We start from the raw sequence: 27,147 nt of genomic DNA, 5'->3' as shown, positions 1-27,147 counted from the left end.
GCTATGTGGTCTTGTGGTATGACACTCGCTTCCGGATCGGAAGGTCTTGGGTTCAAGCGCATAGTTGAGTCCTTGGAAAAGGCTCTTTACTCACATTCTCTCACCGTTCTCAGGTGTAAAATGAGTACCTGACCATTAACAGCGTTGTCTCTGTCCGAAAAAAATTGTAATATCGCCAAACAGATGTTATGTCCCGTCCTACATGTTAAGTGTTGCTGTTGGCCAGGGACCCCTTGTAAAGCGCTTTGAGCATGTTTAGTGGATCTTGCGCTATATAAAAGACCAATTTTAATTTTTTAATTTTAAAACTGTATAAACGAGTCAAGTGTGTATACAACACAACTTTTTTATGTCCCATCATATTCTTTTTTTTTTTTTTTCGTGTGCGGCTTTGTGGTCTTTTGGTTTGACACTCGAATTCAGGCCGGTAGCTCCCTGATTCGAGTCTCGTTTTCACTTAGATGAAAGTACTTTGTTATGGAGTATGGTTTCCTGTTAATGGGAAGCAAGCAATTATCTCTTGTGTATTCAGCACTATGAAAACTGGATGAACTTGGTATACCTGATAACCCGTATTTAAATAAAAATAGGGGTAAACATTGCGATTATACGTGAATTTTATTTTTAGCATAATATCGATCCCCAGTCGAGGTAGACTGATTTTTGGGATGTTTTTTATTTCTTGTAATTTTCGTTCTTGCTTTGTCTGGCACTTTTCATACACACTAGTTCAGATCTTTATCTAACACAATATTTAGTTGTTCTTGCAAATATAACAAAGATTTTTCTTCAACTTTTGTGATTTGTTAAAAAAAAAAAGCTGAATAAGAAAAATGTTTGTATTATAACGAATGTGACGATTTTCCTACAATTGGTAAGAAGAGGGTGAACGATCTGATTCCTCAATGTTAAAATAGAAGACGTGGCACAAATGAAAGGCATGGAAATTCAAGACTATTTTTTATAACTCAGCACACAACTTACCTGCAGTGTATAATACATGGCCACAAGACAAGCCAAGGGGTCCCCGCTGATCCAGGTGGCGTACATGTCTGGTGGGAGGTTGGGAGGAGTGACGACATCGCCAGCTATCTTGCTAGAAAAATATCGGATCTGGTCCTCGGCCATCAGGGTTACCATGTAAGGCAGGAACTTGGTGAAGAAACCTACTTCCTGTGGTAAGCAGTGAAAAAAGGGATAAATTAGTAATTAATAAAAGTTTTCGAACATATACACAAATACTAAAAAAAAAAAATGTGTTGGAATGGATCATGATTGCATAGCGACCAATTTTTTTAATAAGAGCTAAAACTGGACACCCTAAAACAAAACAATGTCATGGCCCAGAATAATAATAATAATAATAATAATAATAATATTAATAATAATAATAATAATAATAATAATAATAATAATAATAATAATAATAATAATCTTTATGGTCCAAATAGGCAATTATTGTAAGGTTACGGCTACAGTTTATTTGGACTATTATATGATATAATCTACATTTACAGCTTTTTCTGTTCCTCGCTCTAATTTGATAGTCAAAAATATAAAAAAAAGTTTCCCAGACTGTTTATCACTTTATAGCTACATTCAGCTAGATATATTCAAAATTGAACACTTAGAGCAACTGGCACTGAATAAACGTGTACATATAAACTAGAAATATCGATGAAAAGATTGAAGTACAGATTAATATTTCATATATAAAAACAAAAAAACACTATCCTCCCCGACCCCCGACCCCCATAAAATTTTTAAAAAACAACAGCTTTCTAGATGTTACATCTTTTTCGTAGATTTCAGTTAAAATGAAGAAGGCACGAAGTGAGGAATAGGGGTCTCCAGCCTTTTTTAGAGGGTTTAGCAAGTCTTCAATGAAACTTCCAACAATTGCATTGCACTAGAAAATAACACATTACCAATCGGGGTTCTTTGAAGTTTCCACTGTCAATCATCTCCCAAGCCTCCATCCCTAGGGCCAGCATTCGACACAGGAGCTGAAGTTCTGAACTTTCCTGGGTGAGAAAACACCATTTTGTCAGACAAACATATGTGACCCATGGCCTCAGTAAAGGCTACAAAAGTTTGTTTGTTTTTAAGAGTTTTACGACGCTTGCAACAAATTTAGGTCATATCAGCGCCAGTTAAAAGGAAGAAAATGGGGTGGTAAAAAGTTCTAGAATTATAATTAAAGCACCCAAGAATAAGTAAGACAAAGGAGAATTCAAATAGGGAAGAGATGCAAATTCCAAAAGCACTCTATCAGTGTACTTAGTTTGAGTTTCAGATCACCTTAATGTCTCATCCAGACACAATCACAGGTCCCAACCAAGAGGAAGACACTCAAATGTTTACAAATCATATATATATATATATATATATATATATATATATATATATATATATATATATATATATATATATATATATAAGTATCAATCCACTATTAAGGTGACCACTGTGAAATGCACCAATTGGAGGACCAAGCATATGTCTTGTTCAAATTGATTAAACTGTTCAATCTTTGTTCAAATGAGTATAGTTTGATTCCCTACAATGATTTATGAACACAATTCTGATGCTTGATGATCACAATGGTATATAGAAAATTACTCGGTCCCCCTAATGTTTTACTAAGTGTTTCTGTAGCTTTAAGGAGACATTTGGTAAAAACATGTTTTTAGGGAGACCACATTAAAAAACCCTTTTAGGGAGCCCAGTATATGTTTATATATGTGTATACCTAAGAGTGCATTTTCAAGTGAGCTACCACCAAATTGTCTAAAATAAAGTAAGTCCTTAAGATTAAGAGCTTCATGGCCATAGTGTCGAAGCTTATCCCAGTGTGCGTAGAGTGAAGTGGCCGAGCAACGCATTTACTAACTCCTGGGAAGGTCCATCCCTCAGAAGGGGCGCTCAGGGAAATAACCTGGGACTCAAACACGGCAAAAAATATTCCCAGTTGCTCCGTGCGCCATTGTTTTTGCAGTCCCCGACCCCTTTAGAAACCTGACGACCCAGGTTAAGATCAGAGATAGAAGGGACCAGGCAGAGGAGTTTATTTGTTGTTGTTGTATACCACTGAATGGACTTGGTTTGTTTTGTTTTGTTTTTAAGGGTTTTACGGCGCTTGCAACACATTAAGGTCATATCAGCACCAGTAAAAAGGAAGAAAATGGGATAGTAAAAAGTTCTGGAACTACAATTAGAGCACCCAAGAAAAAGTAAGGCAAAGGGGATTTGTTTCAAATAGGAAACAGTAGATTCCAAGAGCCCACTATCAAAGTACTTAGTTTGAGATCACCTAAACGTCTCATTCAGACACAAGCACAGGTCCCAACAAAGAGGGATACACTCAAATGTTTACAAAGCATAAATAATATGTAAACAAAACAATAAAGAGCATAACAGACAGATGATTTACAAGGGAAAAATATAATCTCCCAAAACTCGAACTATACATTTGACTGTTTCCCTCCCAGCCAGGTCCTGGACAAAACCAAGTAATCCCATCCCATCCCGAGACAAAGACAGAAAACAAGTTGGAAAACAGACATAGGGGGATAGAAGACGCAACGAGTACGTCCCTGCCCATTATGGGAAGTCGGGAACCCCACCCAGTGAGTGAATGGAGTTGGATGGATAGGACAGCAGATCTGATGGACACAATGAACGGCTTCAATCAACATCTCATTCACTTTAACTTGCACAATGCTTGCTTTGGTTTCGTGGTAGACAGTTCGTCTGACGCCCGAGTTGCCAGGGTTCGAATCCATATTTGTGGCGATGCAGAGTCATTGTAAAAGTCTCATTTACAGTCTCACTTGTGTTAATTGGAGTACGTTACTGAATTGTAACAACGTTGTTCGTGTCCATATAAATCTACTACCAGCTGCACGTTGAGCTCATTGTGGGTTTTATGATACATCAAGCTCGTGTAAAATTACATTTACATTTGACCGAAAAATGATACATAACGATAGAAGTCTACAAATCATATTGCAGGTTTATTTCAGTTCCAAAAGCCATCACAAACATTCATCCACTGTATCACATAAGTCTTTGGTCACCAAATAAAAGCATGAAGTTTGCTATGTGTACAGTGCAACATAAAAGGATAGAAACAGTTTTACTGATAAAACCCTCAAATGATAACAAACCAATATGTTGTTGCTGGTAAGTTGCTTAATTGCATTTGTTAAAAAGCATAAACTGTGAAGCAAAAGTGTTGAAAATCGTTTGAATAAAGTTTAATGCAAAAAAAATAATTCTTAAGCACTTTATGCCGTTCTAAGCTGTCGTTGCTGCATTTTTTTTCATTATTAATTATTATTATTCTGATTAAGGATGAGGGGATAAAGAAAGAATGAAATTAAATGCACAGAGGTGTCATTTCTTGACAGTCACCTCTAAAGATTGCAACTCTTAAAACTATCATAAAAAGAATAGTGAAATTTTACATTAGGTATCTAGAAAATGCTGAACATAAAGCTACATTGGCCAATTAAGTTAGGGTTAGTAGAAAGACTTTTTATTCTGCCATATCTGATTCTTTCAGATAGTTCTACATAGCTGCCAACTTTTCAAAAATAAAATAAGGAACGCTCATTTTGCCCGGGATGAGGGGCGATGTGTGCCGAAGCCCCCCCCCCCCCCCCCCTTCATCGAATCGCAACATATAAAAGTCAGCCTTTTTAATTACTATTACTAACACTAACAAGTTTGAGATGACAGAGGCTAGTCCAAATGTTGCTCAATTATCGGGTTTAGTACCAGCACATTTGAATCGTTAAAATGACACTTTCCACAATGATTGTTGTTTTGTTTTTAAGGGTTTTACGGCGCTTGCAACACATTTAGGTTATATCAGCGCCAGTAAAAAGGAAGAAAATTGGATAGTAAAAAGTTCTAGAATTACAGTTGAAGCATCCAAGAGAAAGTAAGACATAGGGGAACTGGGAACAAATAGGGATCAGATGTAGATTCCAAGAGCGTATCACCAATGTACTAAGTTTGAGATCACCTATAAGTCTTATCCGGACACAAGAACAAAATCCAACAAAGAGGAACACACTCAAATGCTTACATTATACATTAAAAAATAACAAATATAGTAATAATACATAACAGAGAGATGATTTACAAGGAAAAAATTATCATCTCCCAAAACAATAAATATGCATTTGACTGCTTCCCTCCCAGCTAGGACTCCGGCGAGGGCCAGGAAAAAAACAAGTAATCTCATTCCAAGACAAAGACTGAAAGCATGTTGGAAAACAGATATAAGGGGATAGAAGACACAGTGTGTACCTCCCTGCCCGCTATGGGAGCTTTCCACAATGAGATCAAAATTCAGAACGGACAATATAAAGAAAGAATTCAACTGCCTCAACTTTGATAAGGACCAATACACAAGAAGCACGATTGTAAAATAAATGAAATAACTTAAGATGGTTAAAATGCATAACTACCAACCTGGTACATCACTTGAGAGGGCGTTTTGGGGTAAAAATTAGGTGAGTTCAGATAAAAAGTAGACGATTGCATATATGTTTTCTTTCATGCAACATAATGGTCTTTAAGTAGTATACTATAATAGTAGTTATAGTAAAATGCACCTCTAAATATTAGAGAATTCCTACTTCTTTACTTTGACAAGATAAACACACCTAAAAATGGAGTATACTTATTTTTCTTGAACCTAAACCGTTACAAAAGCTTGCTTGAAAAAAAAAAAATTAAAATCAGATGAAGATGTTTTTAAAGGGATTAAATTTATATATTTCATAAATTAATAAAGGGAAATAATCATTGTCATCTTTAATCAATATAAGCAATTGATTTTCTTATTGAATACCTTCCAATCAAAAAGGTGGATTTAATTTTATTCTTAATTAAAATAATATTTGTAACAAATAGTGAAAGTATCAATACTGTCTTAGAATATTCAAAGTATATCGAGGCTAACATCCATATCCTATGCAAATCTCCAATACATTATGAAAGGTTTGAGTAAAATACAGGCGTCATATAAACGAATGGAACTTTTTTAATTGTTGAAAATCATTTATGTTAGAGGCATAATTCAAATTAAAGAGCTACACAAATGGAGATTATGCTCTCACTGGACACCAATAATAATGATAATAATAATAACAACAATAGTAGTAGTAGTAATAGTAATAATAATGGATCAATAATAATAATTCATTAGGCTCACATGGCTTTTTTACCACAAATTAGTCAAAAATTACAAAATACGGATTTTGAACTAAAAATAAGCACTTACGGACTCAGGAAGTCAAATACGGAACAAATCCGTTTTTAACAGAACGGTTGGCAGCTATGGTTCTACAAAGCATTTGTCTCTCAAGCTGAGCAAATGAATGTTCATATAATATAAAAAAGGATATTGCAATGATGAACAGATTGTACTATATAAAGATAAAACGTTTTTGTAAACCCCCAAAATATGTCAATAACACTATACAATACAATGAATGTAATACAAATCAAATTCATGATTGTCATTACACCGATTGAAACGCTCTTTCCCTTCTATATTTATTTCTTTCATTAAAAATCTTTGTCTTCACCAAACTAATTAGTGTACCTTCAGGGATTCCTTTTTGTGAAAATACCCTGTGGTGTTTTAAGAACAGAATAATTTCAGACTTTCTAGGTAATGATCCCCTTGAACCATGTGCTGAAACATCTTCGACAAAGTTTTTAAAATATGACTTGACTCTATCTGTATCCTCATCTGACCATGACATGTATCTCCGATTTTTGCTTGAATTCCTCTTGGGTTCAGTTTGTTTTGAAGAACACGTAAGCTGATTTGGCACTCCTGCTTCACCATCAAATATTTCTTCTTGATTTGCAGCTGTTACTATGGATGTTCCAAAATTTGCATTTGAGTCTCTATTCACTACAGAGTCATTTGTTTCAATGTTACAATTTCCTTCCCCAGTGACCGATGCTGAGTTATCAATTTGACCCAAAAAATGACCAACTTCTGTTATTTCTCGTATTGCAAGTGGACACTGATAAATGTTTTGATTGATTGATTCACTGTGTCCCATATGTCGATAGAAGACATCTCTCTCGTGTTGTGGGACATCAAGTAAGGCAAATAATGTCGAAGCTCGGTGCCTGAATTTATCAGCTATTAACAACTGGGGTTTCTCTAAATCCTTTACTAAGGAAGTGACATATTTGATGGCAATGTAACCACTTACATGATCTTTGGATATTCCTGTATTTGGAAAAAGAAATGGGTTGTCTGAAATATCAACAGCTTTACGCTCCTGTGCAAGTTTCCTTAAAGGCTGAATTGTGTCATTGGGTATCAACACAGGGACCAACATCTTGCTTCCCTTTCCAGACTGATAGGCCAGCTTATACTTCTCAAGTAACGCTTTTTCCAGAGGATCAGTGACATGTTGTACAAGCTGGGGATCAACCCATACACCTGAATCTGCATCATTCCAGTCTTTTAACAACATCCTTGCGGGTTCTCCGCCTCTCCTCGCATTAAACATTGTAAGCCTAGCTACGATGACATTGCGAAGCCTAACAAACATATGTGAATCAAATAATTGATAATCATCCTCACAAATACGGACCATCTCTTCAGTAATAAATTGCCGTAGCTTCTTTATATCATTCTCTAATGGCATCTCTTTGGGTTTTATCAAATTTGTTCTCTTTGCTTCACATTGAACTCTGGCTGTAAAAAAAATACTATCCCAATTATAATCCAGGACAGCTTTGAACAAATCTATCTCTGCGGATTCTTCCATTTGTTTTGCATTATATATTCCCCTTTTAAGAAATTAATTAACTTTTTCAATATAAATCCAATTGAAAGCTTCAAGCCTGCTTTCAATGTCCCATCCTCTTTCAAAGTCATTTCAGAAATGGTTTGCGATATTTCATTAAAGTTACAACGCTTCACCACGTCCTCTCCAGAGAAAGAAGGTTGATTCGTTCTCTTCCTAGTTTTTAAAATCAAATTTCCTAAGATGCGTAAATCACTCATTATAACTTTTCTCTCCTTCTTTGAACTTTTACTCCACAATTTTGTTCCTAACAATACTATAGCTTTGTCTGATCGACACAAATTTCCCACTTCATCATTCCGAAATTTGTCAAGAATATTCTCCTTTATTTCTTTACTTGCATTGGGAGCCACGGGATAAAATTTTACAACCCCAGTACACAGAGCATGCTCAGTACTACATTTCTTTTTGTGTTCATAAACCCTTCGTCCAGAGTAAAACCCCTTACAGCCAGCACACATAACAACTTCATGTGACCCTTGTGCTCTCTCACGCATAACTATTGAATTGTTTCTAGTGTTTGAATAAAAAATGCCCTTTTTCTTGAGATAATCCATTGTTCTATCCCTTTCCTTTACAGGCTGTTTCATGGCCTCTGTAACTTCTGTCTCATCTTTGTGTTTCCTCATCAAATGCCTTGAGAGTTTTGTTTGCAACTGTCCACAGTATGGACAGGGTCTCCTTGGCTTTTTGTATTTCTCTGGAAAAAAAAGAAGAAAATAAAGCACATCATGCTATGAACTATGAAAATAAATCAATAGACAGATCATATGCACATCAGCTACATGACAGCGATAGAGAGGAATAGCATTCCAAATATTTAAGGCCTGGACAAGTAACTGTCATAATTCCTTCTTGTTATATACTTTTCTACCATCTATTCCTTTGGAAGAGGTATGTTAGATTTGTGGAGACCTCTGCCACATAACAAATCCAGTGAAAAGACGCCATATTTTTGTTTTGAAATAGAAATAAATAGATCAATCCACCCACTTCACTGGGTTCAGGGTTCCCTCTTCATTATAATCAAAATATGAACATAAATCGGAATAGTAACACATTGAAGTCTCATCTGAATACATAGATTGTCCTTTGTTGTTTCAGCGAAAAATCAGACAGAATGTCAAAAGAATTTTAGGTTTTTCCCCAACCACCCCTTGGAGGTATCAGTATCAGCGGAATGGTAAGCGTCATGTTTTTTACGTTGAGCAACAAAATTTACTCCAAATGCTTCACTCGACCCAGGCGGAAAAGCAATCAAGAATAGACCCAAGTCCTATCCAAAGACTAACATTTCATTTAAGTTTATTGTAGGCCCTTGGCCAATCGACAAAATTCAATTCACATAAATTATTTACAACAATCAGAAATTAATTATATCAATAATAGTAATAGAATGCAATGAAGGCAATATCATAATAATAATAATAATAATAATAATAATAATAATAATAATAATAATAATAATAATAATAATAATAATAATAATAATAATAATAATAATAATAATAACAGTAGCGGCTATAAGTAACAATTAATATAGTAACAAAAGTAATAATAGACTATAGTTCATAGTCATAACAATGACTTTCTTTGTCATTGAGGGAGTGAGAAAACATCACCGGCTGGCAGAACAAACAGCCGACATCAATCAAACGTCCTCCAGACCGGTTGAGCATCGGCTTCATTAATTCCTTAAAGACTTCCCCCCAACTGCCTGAACGATGCTGATGCCCAGACAACTTAATCCTGATTTATATTTTGTGGGAATGAAATATGACATGTATATGCCGGAAATATTTCAATAACAAACACACTGTTCAGATAGAAAATATTTGAGTCTTGCCTTTGTTAATTGATACAGGTAAGTTAGGAAAATAAATGCTAGTAAAAACGATCAGCAAGTTCGTGAACACTGCTTCTCAACTCGAACATATGTTTTCATCAAATCTACACACATCATGTTGTGAGCTGAATTTTAATGATCTCAGTTGTCATTGAAAGGAAACCCAAGAATTTTAGAATAAAGAAAAATATTGAACCTGGAAGTCAAAAGGGTTTGTAGCACAGCAGGCATTATCAAAGTATAATTTTAGTACCGACAAATTAAAAAGAAAATGTGCTTTTCTTTAAATGCTCCCAATCATCATATACTGTTTAGGTTGCAAGATTAATAAAAATGTTATCTACTCTGATTCTCGTTAAGTTTCCAGCTGGTCTGTGAAAAAAAGCCTTAAGCATCATAGAAATACAAAGAAACAGTTTTAATATATAGATGGGTTGTAACAAAAAAAACCATTTTAACACTTACAATACAAGCAATTTAAGTCTATTACAGACAAAAAAAAACCCCAATAAAATAAACATGAACATTTTTATGGCTGGTTTCACTGATATCACTCACACATTGGGGTTTCAGATTCTAAGATGTCCACCCTATCAAATTTGGATTTGTGCTTGTTATGTAAATGGTAGCGTATTTTGCGACGCAGCACTGCCAAAACAGAAAAAAAATGCAATAACACAAATGCAGCACCATGGAGGGGGTGGAAGTTTTCTTTTAAAAGGAATGGGTAAATTAAAATTGATCCCACAAATATCAAAGGAGAAGAATGACAAAAAAATGACTCACCATTGCACGTAACACGTTGGTTTGCAAGTGTATAGCATTCGGGTTGAACCTGGGTCCCAGACTGGCAACGAGGTTCAGTCTGTGATAGTTGTGGATGAGGCTCTGACTGAGTTGGGGAATGAGCACTAGGTTCCAAAGACAATGATGTACTCAGCATTGGGTACCTCACAGAGTACGTAGAGGAATCAGACTCGGAGTCAGCAACAAAATCGGGACCCTGTATATTTTGTGGAAAAGATGACAGATCAATCAATTTATTCATGTTGACAATAAACATGAAGAGCCATTGTTTAATAATCCAACTAAACAATTAGCTGGTTAATAATGCAAGTATAATAAAAAAGAGTTGAGAAAGGCAGACATATTGTCTAAGTATTTAATATGTTCAACTGTGCTTGGATAAATATAGATACACCAACCAGGGTTTCAGTAAACCGTTTTTAACCAACTCTTTAAATCCTACACCAGGACCAACAACTACAAAACAATTTTTTATATCACTACGATTCTGGACATATAAACGGTTGTCATTGCAACAATATGAACTTCCTAACCTTGCAACTGCAATATAGTTAACAAAAAAAGTTGATAAACATTACGATGCAAGAGAATTTGGACAAAATGCGAGATCAAAAGTATAATCCCAACAGAAGCTATTTTAATTTTTCCTGGAAACGCATCATTTTCACATTTTGTCAAATAAAAAAACAAACGACTTCAAATGTGAATGGCTCATCAATGAATATCACTTCAAAATATAACGAGGAAGGTTTAAAATAGTGTTATTGTTGGCGAAGTCCACTGCAAAGAAAAATTTTTAACAACAAAAAACTAGGAGATCTCACTGGTGTAAAACAGTGTTGTCCTTGTCCTGAAATATTGTATTGCGCCTAACAGACTGCAGGTCTCATCTTTTGTGGCAAATGTGTTTTGTCCACCACAAAATATGTTGATGTGAAGCATTTTGAGCATGGTGCCAACTGTGGATAAACGCTATACAAATGTTATGATTTTATTTTAATGTACATACTTACCACAAATGAATCATGTGATATGGAACTTTGTTCTGCATCACTTTCAGGCTCTGAGTTGGAGTCTATAATAGAAAATAAAAACAACAAAAAAAAAGCTGAAGACTATCATGTGCAAGTTTTTCTCTAAACTCTTAAACAAAAAATCATGCCATCTTGTGCTGTAAAAGGATTTTTTAAAAATTATTTACCTTATGACTATTGTCCTTTGGAAAAAAAAAGAAAATTAAGTCCGAAACCTTCTGGCTATTTTCTTTTAAATTTCAAGAACGTCAGAGTTGGCAAGGGAGGACGGAAATATAATTCCAGAAACCAATCTGTCTATAATCATATCCATATGATAGTTTTTCGTTCAAGATTCAGGTACAGTCCACTTAGGATAATCGCAATACCTTGGGATCATCGAAAATGTTGGGATTAACCGAAATTCAGTTTCCTGTCCACTATTTCAACATTTTACACATTTATTGTCAACTCAAACCAGTAAATAATATTCTTAGTCCACCACATACAGAGCAATTTGATTGAAACAAAAACCATATGGCAGCCCCGTGTAGATTTGTCAACCAAAAGCAGCTATGAAGCAAGCCGATATCTTATTCAGATTGGAAGAAGTTTCAATCTTTTTTCTCAACAATTCAACATTTGTCAGAGTTAAAGAGATTAGCCTTAATGAGAGACAATAAGCTCTCACCAAACTCGTTGGTCACAATGCACAGTTGTTAATCCTAAAACAAAGGATATCGCTCAGTCTCTCTTTATAACTGTCATTTATAACCTGTTGTCAAGATTATGACCAGCCCCACCCCTCTTCTATTTAATGGCCACCGATGACGTCACAAACCCATACTGCAGAGCCCCGCCCTCTTTCGACTCTAACAGAGTGGTGACACACTACTGTAGCATTAAATCCTGCTCACTCTCGATTCTTCAACCTGTCACGATTTCATCCATGATGAAATTTAATCATGATATACTGTTTGATTTCTTGAATTTACCACTTTTTAAAAAACCGAAGTTTGTTGCAATTAACCAGTGACTTTTATATAGAATTATTTCCATTGCTTAGGAAATATTGTGATTAACCGAAAGTTGCGATTAAACGAGTTGCAATTATCCGGAGTGGACTGTAATAGTATTACACATCATGACTCAAAAAAAAAAAAAAAAAAAAAGCAAACTATGTGTACCTAAATGTTATTCATTTCCTCATCAAATTACATTCTTACCATTAACATCATAGATCACATCAAAAGGGTTGTCTGGATTGACAGCAAGACATTTTTCAGGATTTTTAAAGCTCAAATCTCTCTGATCTGAAGTTACAAAAGAAATAGCATATTCTCAACATTAAACTATGATTTTGTGATGGCTGTGATATGGCATACTGTATGCATAAAGCAAGATGCAAAGACAGGTTTAAGTTTAAATTATTTTATATTCTTTTCAAAAATCCATTCTAGTTTTGCCAAAATAAAATAAACACGAGAAGTGTTGAGTTGGATAAAGCTAAAACTAAAAGTAGTAGTGGTAGTAGTAGTAGTAGTAGTAGTAAACGACAGATCTTACTCACTAGTGTGAATCTACAGTCTACAGAAGTTCCCGAATTATCTGACTCCACTTCCAAATGACTGACTGACAAGTGACAATCATCAATCGGTGTGTGTGTGATTGTGATGTCTACCCTATTGAAAATCTTAAATCAACAGTGATGTAATAAGAATGGCCAATAACTTACCATTTAAATTATCTCGGTGTCTCTTCAATGATGCCTCCAGCATCAATTTACCCCACGATGCCATAGACGTCTAGTTTGGAACTCAGCAAGTGACGAAAAAATACTTGCGGCTATAGAGAGGACGTCCGTCGGCCACTCTCTCCGCAAATCAGTTGTCAGTGGTTATCAGATAATCATTGGTTCTTGAAAAATATAGAAACACAGCGGTTCATTTAAAAAGACTCTTTTGTAGATCAAGATATAATGTTAGGTATTGCACTTTAAAATCTCTTCAGACATAGAACGGGTCAACTTGACGTCTAGACCAAATCATTTCGAAGATCGATATGGCAACAGCAACGCCTGGAATGGAGGATTTAAATGCGGCATCTGACGATTCTACTGCTATGACAGAAGATGCTCCATTTCACGACGTCGAGATGGCTTCAACTGGCATCAGGCATCAACATGCTACTCAATAATGGGTTTGATGAAGCGTTTGACTAAGAATTAAAGCTGATAACTGATAACCACCTACTACTGACTTGCGGAGTGAGTGAGTGCCGAGTGCCTCTTTATGCGCGAAATTGACTAAACATACGTTTCACGAAAAAAAGTTACTATGTTTGCTTGTCTCTTGTCACCAAGATAAGAATCCGGACCAAGATTCGATAAATCTGTTTCTAAAAATAGATTATAATTCGTATATCTTGTTCATTCCTCAGTTCATCAACTTTCACACAATTTTATATTAGGTTTTCATTACTATAAAAATCCATATAATGCTCTAGAATTTTAGAGAAAATTTCGGAAAGATATATTGCCTCACTATTGAAATATATCGATGAAAACACTGGTACCCCTATTGTACTTTTTTCAGGCGGTCACCTTATTGACCAACGTGAAAATTTAGGCATAACTCTTCTTACTGTGGTGTTTAACAAATAACTTCAATACTATGATTTACAATTATATATCCTTGACGGTTGGGTTGACAACTTTAAACTAAAAATAGAAAAGTGAATGTGCTAGAGGTCAAATCAATAGGGGGACCGGATTTTGGTCTCCCTATTGGTAAAGTACTGTAAAATGAACTAATAGGGGTACCAAAAGTCTCCCTATCCGGTATTAATACATATATATATATATATATATATATATATATATATATATATATATATATATATATATATATATATATATATATATATATATATATAAAAGAGAGATGATTTACAAGAAAAAAAATATCATCTCCCAAAACTCTAACTATACATTTGACTCCTTCCCTTCCAGCCAGGATATCGAGCCAGGGCCAGGACAAAACCAAGTAATCTCATTCCAAGACAAAGACAAAAAGCATGTTGGAAAACAGATATAGGGGGATAAAAGACAGTAAGTGCCCCCCTTCAGAAACCCCTCCCAGAGGATGATAAAGATGCAAACAAGTTCACTTTTAGTCTACTGTGTGAAATATGAGTGAGATTAAAATGCTTTATTAAAAAGAATGATTGTTATTTCTTGAACATTTAAAAAAAGTTAAACTTTTAGTATTCTTGCGATATTGACTTAACATTTGATTTCAGCATAAATTTCATCCCAAAATAATAAATGTAAATTTTGCTGCTCGAAGCTCGAAGAAATAAATAATATGAAATTGAATGTAAGCTTCAATTTTATTACAATAACATATCAAATGAATGTTTCAGGTTTCCCTTTTATCACAAAAAACAGGATGAATGAAACCTTACAGATGAATGAGATGTTGCGTTTAACCGAAGTTGTAATTAATCCATGTTGAGTTTCCTGTCCATTATTGCAACAGTTTACACATATATGGTAAACACAAACCAGTAGCTGTAAACATTGTTCTCAGTCTACCATAGACTGAGCAATATGACTGAAAAAAAAACATAAGGCAGTCCTGTATAGATTTTGACAAGCAAAGCCGACATCTTATTCAGATTGGATTCACTTTCACTCTTTTATTCTCACCATTTGTAAGAGTAAAAGAGATTAGCCATGATGAAAGACAATAAGATCTTACTAAACCTGTTGGTCACAATATACAGTTGTCAATCCCAAAATAAAGGATATCGCTCAGCCTCTCTTTTCAGCTGTCATTATCTACCTGTTGTCTAGACCATGCCCAGCCCCCTCGCCTCCTATTTAATAGTCACAAATGACATCACAAACCCATACTGCAAAGCCCTGCCCTCTTTTGTCTCTTATATGTAGGGTGGTGACACACTACTGTAGCATTAATTCCTGCTCACTCTCGATTCTTAAACCTGTCATGATTTCACCAATGATTAAATTTAATCATAATAATTTGTTTGATTTTCTTGACTTTGACGCTTTTTAAGGTTGGAAATTTGTTGCGATTAACCGAAGTTTGTTGCGATTAACCGAAGTTTGTTGCGATTAACCGAAGTTTGTTGTGATTAACCGGTGACTTTTATATAGAATTAATTTCATTTCTTGGGAAATGTTACGACTAACTGCATATCAGGAGTAGGCTGTAGCAACACATTCTAATGAATCAAAAATAAATAAATAAGTAAATAAATCATTAAATAACTAACTAAAGATAAAGAAATAAAGAAATAATAGATAGATAAATAAATAAATAAAATAAACCTGCTTCCCCTTACTCTTGGCAAGGAATCCGTGTTGACACAAGACTGTAAGATCTTCATCAAAGACTGTAAGATAGTGTTGAGGGAATACGGGTCAGACAGCACCATGGACAGATCCCTGCAAAAATCATCAAATAAAAATAACAGACGTAAAAACTAACATTTAGCATTTCAAACACTTTTTTATTTTAGATTTTCAACGTATAAGGTTCATGTCCTAGGGAAAACCCTGACAAATTGTACCTCACAGATTCGATTTGTCAATTAATAACCAAATGTCCAAGAGCAGACTTGCCCACTTTTCAGAGACAAAATTTATGAAAAAATTTGAGTGCTTGGAAAAGAATCTTTAACTCACTCAATCCTAACACCGACTATATCCGTGGTGCACCCGGGGTTACTTTTACCCCATGCCTATTTATTATATTTTTCTGAGACAAATTATAGGCGTAGTATCAAAGCAGGGTGTCCAGCAGATTATCAGACTTCAAAATCCTACCTCCCCCCAAAAAAATCCTACCTAGCAATTTAAAAGCCAAAGCGAAACTAAATTTGAGGCTGAAAACGGCGGAAGAAAGTGAACCGCATGATCAAATCAACAGTGTGCTCAATACTTGTATTAAATTATCACCGACATTAAAGAGCTCTCAAGGTAGTTAACTCTCCTTTATTCGGATTCGGTATTTTCCAGTATTTTCATAGGTAGGAAGGCTTAGGTCGACTTGATTCTAACAATCGGCGTATTCGTTGCAACAGCGCTTCGCATTTCCACTCGGAATCGCACAATCACTTTAAAAATCCGACCTTGGGTGCAATTATCAGACTTTTTCCTACCAATCCGACTTTAAGGTATAAAATCCGACTTTATCCGACTTATCCGACCTCGCTGGACACCCTGCAAAGCTAATGTTTTTAGTTTTTTACACGTTAATGGTAGTTGAATAAGAATATCTATGTACATGCTCATTTTTAATACATTTTTTTCTTCCAATTTTAAAAAGAATCAAAAATCTCTAGGATTGAGTGAGTTAAGGAAATTGTGTCATTTCTCCTCAATGAAATAACATGATTTTTTTTTTTAATAACCAAAGTGTTAAAGGAGTTGAGGTTTTATTCTTGGAAACAATACCAGGAGTCTCTTTCATTTAAAATGATTTCATCTGTCAATATAAACGACATAATATAGTAAAAAATTGAAAAAAAAAATTGAGCATTTATATAGCGCAATATCCACTTAACGTGCTCAATGCGCTTTACAAGGGGTCCCTGGTCAACAGCAACATTTAACATGTAGGACGAGACATGACGCCTGTTAGGCGATATTACAATTTTTCGGACAAAGACAACGCTGTTAACGGCCAGGTACTCATTTTACACCTGAGTACGGTGAGAGAATGTGAGTAAAGAGTCTTTTCCAAGGACTCAACTATGCGCTGAGCGAGGCTCGAACCCAGGACCTTCCGATCCGAAAGCGAGTGTCATACCACTAGAGCACATAGCCGCACAAGTAGTAGGCCAATCAGAGGACTTGTATGCTCTTTGAGAGTGAAAAAACCTGTCCAGATACACAAAACGAATGCATCATTTCTCATTCCATGAATAGAGAGGAAAAAGCATTTCCAAACATGTTTTTTTTTTTGTTGTTGTTGCCAGATTCACTTTTCATATTTTTGTAAATTTTGTCCGATTTTGCCCAGTAAGGACAAAATTTCATATTAAAGCACCCTATTTCATACAGGTTGGCAAGTCTGCTGCAACCACCAACCCAATCTTCTCCAGCTCCCAAATACATCATAACCCCTTTACAAATACTCTTCTTGTCCTTTCTTGGAGTCAAAAGCTGGACCACCAACCCAATCTTCTCCACCTCCCAAAGACATAACCCCCTTACAAACTCTTGTCCTTTCTTGAAGTCAAAGCTGGACCACCAACCCAATCTTCTCCACCTCCCAAATACATCATAACCCCCTGACAAACTCTTGTCCTTTCTTGAAGTCAAAGCTGGACCACCAACCCAATCTTCTCCATCTCCCAAATACATCATAACCCCCTTACAAACTCTTGTCCTTTCTTGAAGTCAAAGCTGGACCACCAACCCAATCTTCTCCACCTCCCAAATACATCATAACACCCTTACAAACTCTTGTCCTTTCTTGAAGTCAAAGCTGGACCACCAACCCAATCTTCTCCACCTCCCAAATACATCATAACACCCTTACAAACTCTTGTCCTTTCTTGAAGTCAAAGCTGGACCACCAACCCAATCTTCTCCACCTCCCAAAATACATCATAACCCCCTTACAAACTCTTGTCCTTTCTTGAAGTCAAAGCTGGACCACCAACCCAATCTTCTCCACCTCCCAAATACATCATAACCCCTTTACAAACTCTTGTCCTTTCTTGGAGTCAAAAGCTGGACCACCAACCCAATCTTCTCCACCTCCCAAATACATCATAACCCCCTTACAAACTCTTCTTTCTTGAAGTCAAAAGCTGGACCACCAACCCAATCTATTCCAAGCTCCCCAATACATAACCCATTGTCAACTCTAATCCTTTATCAATGCAATACAGAAATGTTTGCAATTTCCGGGTCCATCAAGCCAATGAACCAATAGATTTTTGACCAATCAAAACACAGTATTTGTGATATAACCTCAAAAACCAGTCAGACAAATACAGTTGGTTATTTACAACCAACTGAACGAATAAATTGATCGTCAGTCTACCCTTTTGTAGTTGTTTTTTTAGGCCACAAATTGAGTGATTAGTTCTCAATAGATTCTCTCAATCAGACTCTATAAATGTTTGAATAGCTGGCAGGTAGAACTGGTGAGTATTTTACTTAAACACATATCACACGAACTTTTGCAATCGCTGCCATTCACTGAATAATGACAGTACGACTGACCAAATTATTGCTATAATAATATAGGAGGTTAAAGGTCAAGGGGCGTGGTTATTTCCTTTTCCCTATCGAGTGTTAATACATACCCCAATACAAACTCTTGCCCTTTCTTGACGGAATCCAAAAATCCTTGCAGTTCCCTGGACCTCGAAGTGTTGACCGTTTTCTCCCTGATGCAGGCGTCAACACACCAGGTGAATTTGTGACACGGGTCTTTGGAGCAGATGGCATTCAATTCCAAGTCGTGGATTGCCATAAGTAACTCAACCCTGCATGTCAGACAATGAAACAACAATATTAACCCTACCCCAAAAATTTGCTTTAAAATCTAAATCTGGATTATAATTATCTGAATTTAGCCTTTTTCGACCCCCCCCCCCCAAATAACCAATCGGGTATACACTAAACTACTTTGTATAAACATAGATCTGGTGTTAGATAGTTTGTCGATTTTCATCTTGTCATTGACATTAAGCAACAAGAAAAAAAAAAAAAAAAAAAGTCAAACAAAAAGTAATCACTCTATCTCGTTTTACTGTATTAAAAAATCTAGGCAGTAAATAAATAATTATTGCTACATGGGTTCTGAGACCAAAGTATCAAAAAGCCTGCAGAATTTTCTGAACACTCAAAAAAATAATACACACATATTAAAATTTTTAAATACGCTAATCAATATGAATGAAAGGACACTTGCAATTCAACTAATTAGTAAATGGAGAAAAAAACGCCACCAAATCATGATGACTTGGCACAACGTTGGCCTGTCGATCTAGCACTCGTGTTATTATATGACTTTTGAAAAATAATGAACATAAATCTAACAGCTGTCGATCTAGCACTCGTGTTGTTATATCGACTTTTGAAAAATAATGAACATAAATCTAACAGCTTCGAAAAATAACAAAATAACAAATGCGGAATGCTACAGCAGACCTGCCAACTCTTCACATTCCAAAAATGGAATCAGAACGCCTGAAAATAGGAATTTGAGACAAAAAATAGGAATTTCACCTCACTTTCAACCTACCCCCCACCACCCACTCTCTCTTTGCTTTTTTTTATTCTTACAATTATCTTCATTTTTGAAAATGGGAATTCTTATAGACAATGGCGGAATAGTACAAAAAGGAAGAGTGAAAATAGGAATGATTCCGCCAAAAGCGGAAGGGTTGGCAGGTATGGCTACAGGCTCAAAACCCTTCATCAACAAATAAAAACATTAATACATCACTTCACAACCAAACAGATGGAGAGAAATATATGGCACGTCTTGTCAACAAGTAATAATAGGCTCTTGAAATGTATTTAAGTCAAACACGATTTCAGAGCTACTTTTTAAGGGACACTTGTGAAAAGTAGTTTCTACCATATTTGTTTCAGAATCATCTATCCAATAGTGGTAATTTAGCTAAATGAGTAAAACATCAGACTCATATCCAAATGAACATGGTTTCAATTTGCATTACAACAGATTATGTTAAAGCTGACTGTCCTGTATGGAAATTTGTCGTAAATTATCTGAATTTGTCGTAAATTATCTGAGTTTAATAACATTCGATTTTGCTGTGTAATTTGTGCCAGATCAGCCTCCCTTTCAGAAGATAGTAAGTAATAGACAATTGTAAAGTTCATTTCATGGCTACAATAACTGGATTAAACTAAACATTATGGTCCTGGCAACTATGTAAGACTGCAATTACCTGACTGCCATTAAATTAGTCGTAGTCAAAATGATGGACAAGGAGTCAAAAAGAAAAACATTCCACCAATTTCAATATGCCACTGAGAGGAAATCTACCTTACCAATATTCTTTCAAACAATTTTTTCAGTTACCATGGGCTATGAAACAAATTTTTCAACACTTCTTTTACAACTCTCCATTAATCAACTCGAAAATCTTTGAGATGCTTTTGTATCGAATATAGTAAATTATTTATTATTATTATCATCATCATCATCATTATTATTATTATTATTATCATTATATTATTATTATTATTATCATTATTATTATTATTATTATTATTATTATTATTATTATCATTATTATTATTATTCTTATTATCATTATTATTATTATTATTATTATTATTATTATTATTATTATAATTACTATTATTATTATTATTATTATTATTATTATATTATTATTATTATTATTATTATTATTATTATTATTATTATTATCATTATTATTATTATTATCATTATTATTATTATTACCTCAAAGTGCAGTAGTGGGTGTTGCGTGACCGTAAAAAGAGTGTTCTGAGAAACTGGAGCACCATGTCGTAGAGTTTGATATTGGATCCAATCATTTCCAAGAGCTGTGTCAACGTTTCCTTCTGTCTACGCTGTTTAGGAGTCGGGGAGAAGAACGTAAGCCCTGGACTGTCGTGACGATACAAGGACCACTCCTTTTCTTTCAGGTATTGAGCTAAGAGTGGCTGTACTTCATCCCCAAATAAGGCTTGATTGTTGACCCAAATTTGACGCTTTACCTCGACTGCCACTTCAGAGTATAATTCCTGAAAGTAAAAAAGTTTCAGAGTGTATTTTTTAAATAATATATTCAACTGGGGAAAAAGATTGATGAAGACATTAAAATTCATCTAATTTCAGAATATTTTAAATCTTAAAATTTAATAGTGATTTGTCTGAAATATTTAGAAGAGTATATCCCAGTCTCTACCGAGGTCTTAGATGGGGAAAGCTATCATTTTATACCCCTTTGAATGCAAATCTCTTCCTAAAAACTGTCAATACAATCTTTTTGGACTCGGATACCCAAAACAATTTGTGCCCAAGAGACTTGGAAAAAAATATAAGAGGACCAGAAACCTTGTCGTCAGTTAAGAAAATAAACATGTAGATAGAGTGTAACGATGTATTTATACATCATTTATAAATGATGAGATGAGAGAGAAAGGACGCAGAGTTATGAACAAAAAACAAAGCAGAAAAAGAGAATTGGCTAATAAAACCAATCAAATATCGACCTCCTTTGTAAAAGAATGGAAACCAAGCTATATACTACTAAAAGGTAGCATCAAAAAGTTCAATGCACTTAACCGCACATTTACACAAAGTGTTTTAATTTAGTGGAGGGTGGGAGTAGGACGGGTGGTCACATAAATAAATAAATTCATAAAACAACTTTTACTCTTTAAATAAGAGTAGCAATTAAGTGGTGGAAAGTACGATTATCAGATTGTGACCTGTACCAGTACTACTATCTACATAAAATCTACAGTAATCTTCTCAATAATTTGAAATTACTTTATCATCCAAGATCTGTTTTAAGTATTCGTCTTTCACTTTGGGCAAATGTTTCATCACAGACATTATAACAGGTCGCAGATCTTTATTTTTAATGGCGGGGAAACTGCTGTCCAACAAAGTCTCCAATTTCTGTATGGAATCTGCATCATTGATTGCTGCCAATTCTGTCACTCTCTGTAAAATGAAGGGTAAGAAAGAGACTATCAATACCTAAATAAGCACCTTTCAGCTCCCTTACTTAATAAAACTAAAAAAAAAAAAAAAAAATTAAAAAAAAAAACAACAAAAAATTTCCAAGAATACACAACCAATAATACAAAATGTGAATACAACAATAGTTTTGACACAAGAGAGGAGTTCTACTCACAACCTCCGCTGTAAGTGATGTGATAATTCCCAGATATGTCTAAAAGGAGAACAAATTCAATTTTCCCCTAATGTGTCTGGGATAACAAATATGGGAGTCAGTGTCAATATTGCAAGTGATGGCAAGCATTATGTTTCATCAGGTTAGTATCTTTAGTTAGTGTTGAGGGGTGGTTGCTAATCATAAGCAGAATGGGAGGAGCGGCCGAAAGGACAGAGCTGTTGACAGTGGATTAGGATTTCAGGGAGAGGGTGGGTGCAGACAGACAAAGGGACGCTTGGATGTTGGTAACGTCCTGTGCCAGCCAATAGAAGCCTTTTCTTTATGTCAAACAAAGCTGTCCACATAGTGAAATTGTGCCACAGTTTTGGGAGATTGAAAAAAAAAAAAAAAAAAAACATTTGTGAAATTGTCAGCGGGCACTTAGTTAGGAGGTGGAATTTGTGTTTTAAATCGGGCATTTAAAGTTGTGTTTTACAGAACAAAAATTCTGTATTGCTGAGAAACCTGGCATTTAGGCCTAGGCAAAGCAGGCATTTAGGTGATCACCACTGTAGTTGTAGTTAGTCAAATTTGATGAAACATTTTATGCAATTTTGAGCAAATTGTATCATCATTCATAAATTGTACAATTAATTGAATTTAACAACAAATCGATTTTTAAAACTGAAGTAATTCTGGAATTTAATATGACCACATTATAATTATATGAATGCGTGAATTGTTGTAGTTGAAGTTGTATTATTGTGAAAGTATTGCCTGATCGTAATTTAAATTCAGTGTAGTCAGTGAATTAAAATTGAATGAAATCACCTGCATAAGACGTTCTCTGATTGATTCGAAAATTGATAAATGTAACGACAGCCTATTCACTCCATGTAAATCCAGGAAAGGAAGGGCAATTTTACACGTTACAGCGTCGATTCCGTTGTCGTTTTGAAACTCCTGAATGGCTCGAAGAGGATCTGAGGACGTTGTGAGAGCGATACTCAGATGTTGTTTCGTAGCAATTCCAATTTTGTCCAAACCTGTATCCGTATCTGAATCCTTCGACATGTTGATAATCTCTCTTCTATATTCTGTTCGTCCGGAACTTCACAAGCTAAGCCTAAGACTCAAAATGCTGCAAATTTGCAAATGTACAAAAGCAAAAGTGGACAGTCGTCTTAGTAAGACAGTTTGGTCTTGACTCACGTATCTCGGACTTATATAGCTAAATCAAAATACATTTGGTGGGAGACTTAGGAACCAAAGCTTAATGGATTGCATAGTATGCATTAATATTTCAAATAATGAAGGAATTAATAGGAAAAGCAAAATAAACAGGTTTTGAGACCGCGGCATCGGATTGAAAATTGCAAGTTGAAAGAAGGACCATAAAATTTCGCATCCTGCTTCCCGTGCTTAGTGCTTGGTGCGTGGAAAAACAATTTGACACTTTATGGAAAGAAGAGTTCGTCCAGTGATAAATTCACGAAATTTTCAGATAGATGCCCCTGTCGTTATAGCAATGAGTATATTATTTTATAATATCATTGATTATAGATAGAACGAAGATGACGTCACTTAGGTCTTTGTTATTGTTTTTTTTTTTTTTGCCATCCATGTTCATGAGTAATTCCCACTAAACTGTATTGACCAGACGATAAACGTTCAAGGTTACACATAGTTCTGTGTGTTGGTCCGTCCGGATGCAGAGCGCACAGCATGGATATAATCCATTAATTTATTAATATTATGATGGAATCGTATCCAAAGAATTCTCAATGCCGTAGTGAGAGAGCTTGGCGTTTGTTAATGTCTTCTCCTTTCCGTTCCGTCCAAAGGGGATAAGAAAATCACACCTATATGGACTAAACACGCAAATTTGTCACAATGAGAAATATTTACAAGTATTTCTCAAGAGAGGCGAAGCGCGGATTTTTTTGTTTTCATGGAATGCGGCGAATAGCAATACAATTCACAAATGGACATTTTTTTTTCGGACAAAGACATAAATGTTAAAAAACAGGGGGGTCTTCTAATATTTACGCCCGTCTCCGACAGGACGAGGAGAAATGCCTTTCACAAAGACATAACACCCGATCAACTATGGAGCAAGACATCTCATAAAGGTCGGAGAAGACATGTCACGAAATCCCACTGGTCACCCGTCGAATACGCTACGTGTTCGCCATTCTTGAATTATGTTTGCTGGAAAAAAAAAGGGGGGGGGGCTTTGAAAGTATTAATGTGAAATATCACTGAATGTAAACTTCTTTTTTGTTTTTAATTTTTAAAAATGATCTTTATATAGCGCAATATCCACTAAATGTGCTCAAAGCGCTTTACAACAGCAACATTTAACATGTAGGACGGGGCATGACGCCTGTTAGGCGATATTACAATTTTTCGGACAAAGACAACGCTGTTAACGGCCAGGTACTCATTTTACACCTGAGTACGGTGAGAGAATGTGAGTAAAAAGCCTTTTCCAAGGACTCAACTATGCGCCGAGCGCGAGGCTCGAACCTAATAGCTTCCGATCCGAAAGTGAGTGTCATACCACGAGACCACATAGCCTCACATTCAGATTCCATGTCAGTTTTGTACAGTATAACCTTTCAAAGGAACCGCAGTTCTCAAATACAAGAGATGCATTATTAAAATGACATAAACATTTATTAATTTGACCTCTCCCCTCTGAGTTCCTGGTTGTAAGCCATATTGCTATTTGCCGCATGCCACGAAAAAGAATTCCGCGCTTCGCCTCTCTGGAGAAATACTTGTCAATTTTCCTCTGTGACAAATTAATGTGCATGCTTAATCCATATTTTTTATCAGTTTTTTTTTTTTAATTAATGTAGAATGCACAACGGGAAGCTACGCCTCTGGCTTTCAAATATTAAGTTGTAACAATTGTCTATATCAAGTGTGTACAAAGTATACATTTTGAACTCAAGATGGCAATAAATAATAGTGAGTAGTGCACATGAATCTCGTGAAATGGAAACCCCTGGTCAAGCCTGTGGGCGAGTTTAGCGATCATTACCACAACAGAAGTCACTGTTGAATGCGCTTGGCGCTTGGCCAAGGAGTTCACAACATTGCCATCCGGAAGTATAACGGACCAACACACAAACTCTGTGTAACAATGAATTTTTATAGTCTGGTTAATACAGTTTAGTGAGAACAACTCACAAACGCGGATGGCAAAAACAATAACAAAGGCCTGAGTGACGTCATCTGCATACTATCTATAGATAGAATGCGCTTGGCCAAGGAGTTCACAACATTGCCGTCCGGAAGTATAACCGACCAACACACAAGCTCTGTGTAACCATGAACTTTTATAGTCTGGTTAATACAGTTTAGTGAGAACAACTCACAAACGCGGATGGCAAAAACAATAACAAAGGCCTGAGTGACGTCATCTTCGAACTATCTATAACATCGTATTGTAAAACATCAAAATGTTCGCTCATCTCAGATCCTTCGATTTTTTTATATTCGTAAAGAAGCAAAATTCTAAAATATGATACTGTAACCGATGGAAAAAAATCGGCTTAATGTCACTAACAATTCGAGTGTTCGAGCCAATTGGATTCAATAGTCTGATGTCACGTCGCCCAGCAACGGTGGCCATCGTTCTTCTAAACAAAGAAAATCGATACTTTTTATTCTTCATGCCGGCTAGAACTTTTCATATGTCTTGTAATCAGAATGTGTAAAAGTCAAAACATGATCAGATTTATAATGTGTTTTTTCCCCCCTCTAGATACCCTTTTTTGCTCGTCGGAGAAATATTTCATAAGGGCGTCCGCCATTGTTCCGATAGTTTAGAGCCAATTACTAAGTTACCATGCGTCATTACGAGGGAAGTGACGTTACGACTGTTAAAGCGTATTATCATTAAAATCCATCAGAAGGTTGTGAAAATATCCACGTCAACGCGTGCACGCGGGAAGTGGAACGGACTGTAAGTACAAGATGTTTAAATGATATCTATTATTACACTATTCTAAACAACCCAAAATTATTTGCTGAGCTACCCGCTAAATGCAACTTTGTTATGATTATTTTCTCCACGGGAAAGAGAATCACAGTGGCGGTTCTAGCCTATTTACAGTGGTGGGGCAAAGATGATTCGGTCATATATATATACATATATATATATATATATATATATATATATATATATATATATATATATATATATATATATATATATATATATATAATTTTTTATTTTATTTTATTTATTTATTTATTTTTTAATTAATTTTCTTTTAATTATTATTTTTTTTCACCTTTAAAAAATAATATTTCAACCACAAATAATCACATTCACAATGAAATGACAATACCAGTAGATTTTAATTATTCCAAACGTAATCAAAACTGAATCACGAAAGAGAATACAACAAAAAAATAAAGCGACGAGACATAATGCGACAACACCTTGACAATACAAGTCCATTTCGTTCACTCGAAAAAATTAAAGATTTGCTTTAATCCCTCAACGGCGAGATTAATATTTCTGTTACATTATTGGTTTTCAGTAGTATGTAGTAACCTTAAAGTTTTAATCGAGAAGCAACAACAGCGATATGACTCGAGTTTCATTCAGAGCTCAAATTGCATTTCACTGCTGTCTTGATGGTTAGAGTGATTGTGCCGGTGGTGGTAGTGGTTGGAATAGTGGTAGCGGTGGTGGTGGTGGTGGAGGAGGATG

General features: G+C 35.3%; 2 protein-coding genes across 2 annotated transcripts in view; both read right to left on the bottom strand.

Annotated features, from left to right (window-relative positions):
* The window catches only part of LOC144980046 (negative elongation factor B-like), a 30,832-nt gene extending 6,956 nt beyond the window's left edge, over window positions 1–23,876 (bottom strand). Inside the window, exons 1-7 of the mRNA XM_078927521.1 lie at window positions 23,247–23,876; window positions 22,064–22,240; window positions 21,008–21,312; window positions 18,867–19,049; window positions 15,888–15,990; window positions 1,929–2,024; window positions 985–1,173 (exon numbers count right to left, since the gene is read on the bottom strand). Of these exons, the coding sequence (XP_078783647.1) occupies window positions 985–1,173; window positions 1,929–2,024; window positions 15,888–15,990; window positions 18,867–19,049; window positions 21,008–21,312; window positions 22,064–22,240; window positions 23,247–23,489 (1,296 nt within the window). The 5' untranslated portion in view covers window positions 23,490–23,876. The remainder of the gene's footprint in view (window positions 1–984; window positions 1,174–1,928; window positions 2,025–15,887; window positions 15,991–18,866; window positions 19,050–21,007; window positions 21,313–22,063; window positions 22,241–23,246) is intronic.
* On the bottom strand, window positions 2,272–13,349 carry LOC144980189 (uncharacterized). Its single transcript, XM_078927763.1, has 5 exons — window positions 13,255–13,349; window positions 12,746–12,832; window positions 11,520–11,581; window positions 10,486–10,702; window positions 2,272–2,279 (listed from the first exon to the last, which is right to left on the bottom strand). Exons 1-5 carry the CDS (start codon window positions 13,316–13,318, stop codon window positions 2,272–2,274), a joined length of 438 nt encoding a protein of 145 aa, XP_078783889.1. The 5' UTR covers window positions 13,319–13,349.
* Window positions 23,877–27,147: the final 3,271 nt, after the last annotated feature.

The sequence above is a fragment of the Berghia stephanieae genome, chromosome 9 (assembly GCF_034508935.2).
Source record: "Berghia stephanieae isolate SIO BIC M18660-M18661 chromosome 9, UCSD_Bste_1.3, whole genome shotgun sequence".
Taxonomy (NCBI): Eukaryota; Metazoa; Mollusca; class Gastropoda; order Nudibranchia; family Aeolidiidae; genus Berghia; species Berghia stephanieae.
This window is presented reverse-complemented; position numbering and strand designations above follow the sequence as displayed.

What these genes read in the sequence shown, in the direction of transcription:
- LOC144980189 (XM_078927763.1), bottom strand. Translation starts at nt 13,318, where the DNA reads ATGGCATCGTGGGGTAAATTGATGCTGGAGGCATCATTGAAGAGACAC. An exon ending in ACACCGAGATAATTTAAATG is followed by an intron (nt 12,833 to 13,254) that starts GTAAGTTATTGG and finishes TTGTAACTTCAG; the next exon opens with ATCAGAGAGATTTGAGCTTT. An exon ending in TGTGATCTATGATGTTAATG is followed by an intron (nt 11,582 to 12,745) that starts GTAAGAATGTAA and finishes TTTCTATTATAG; the next exon opens with ACTCCAACTCAGAGCCTGAA.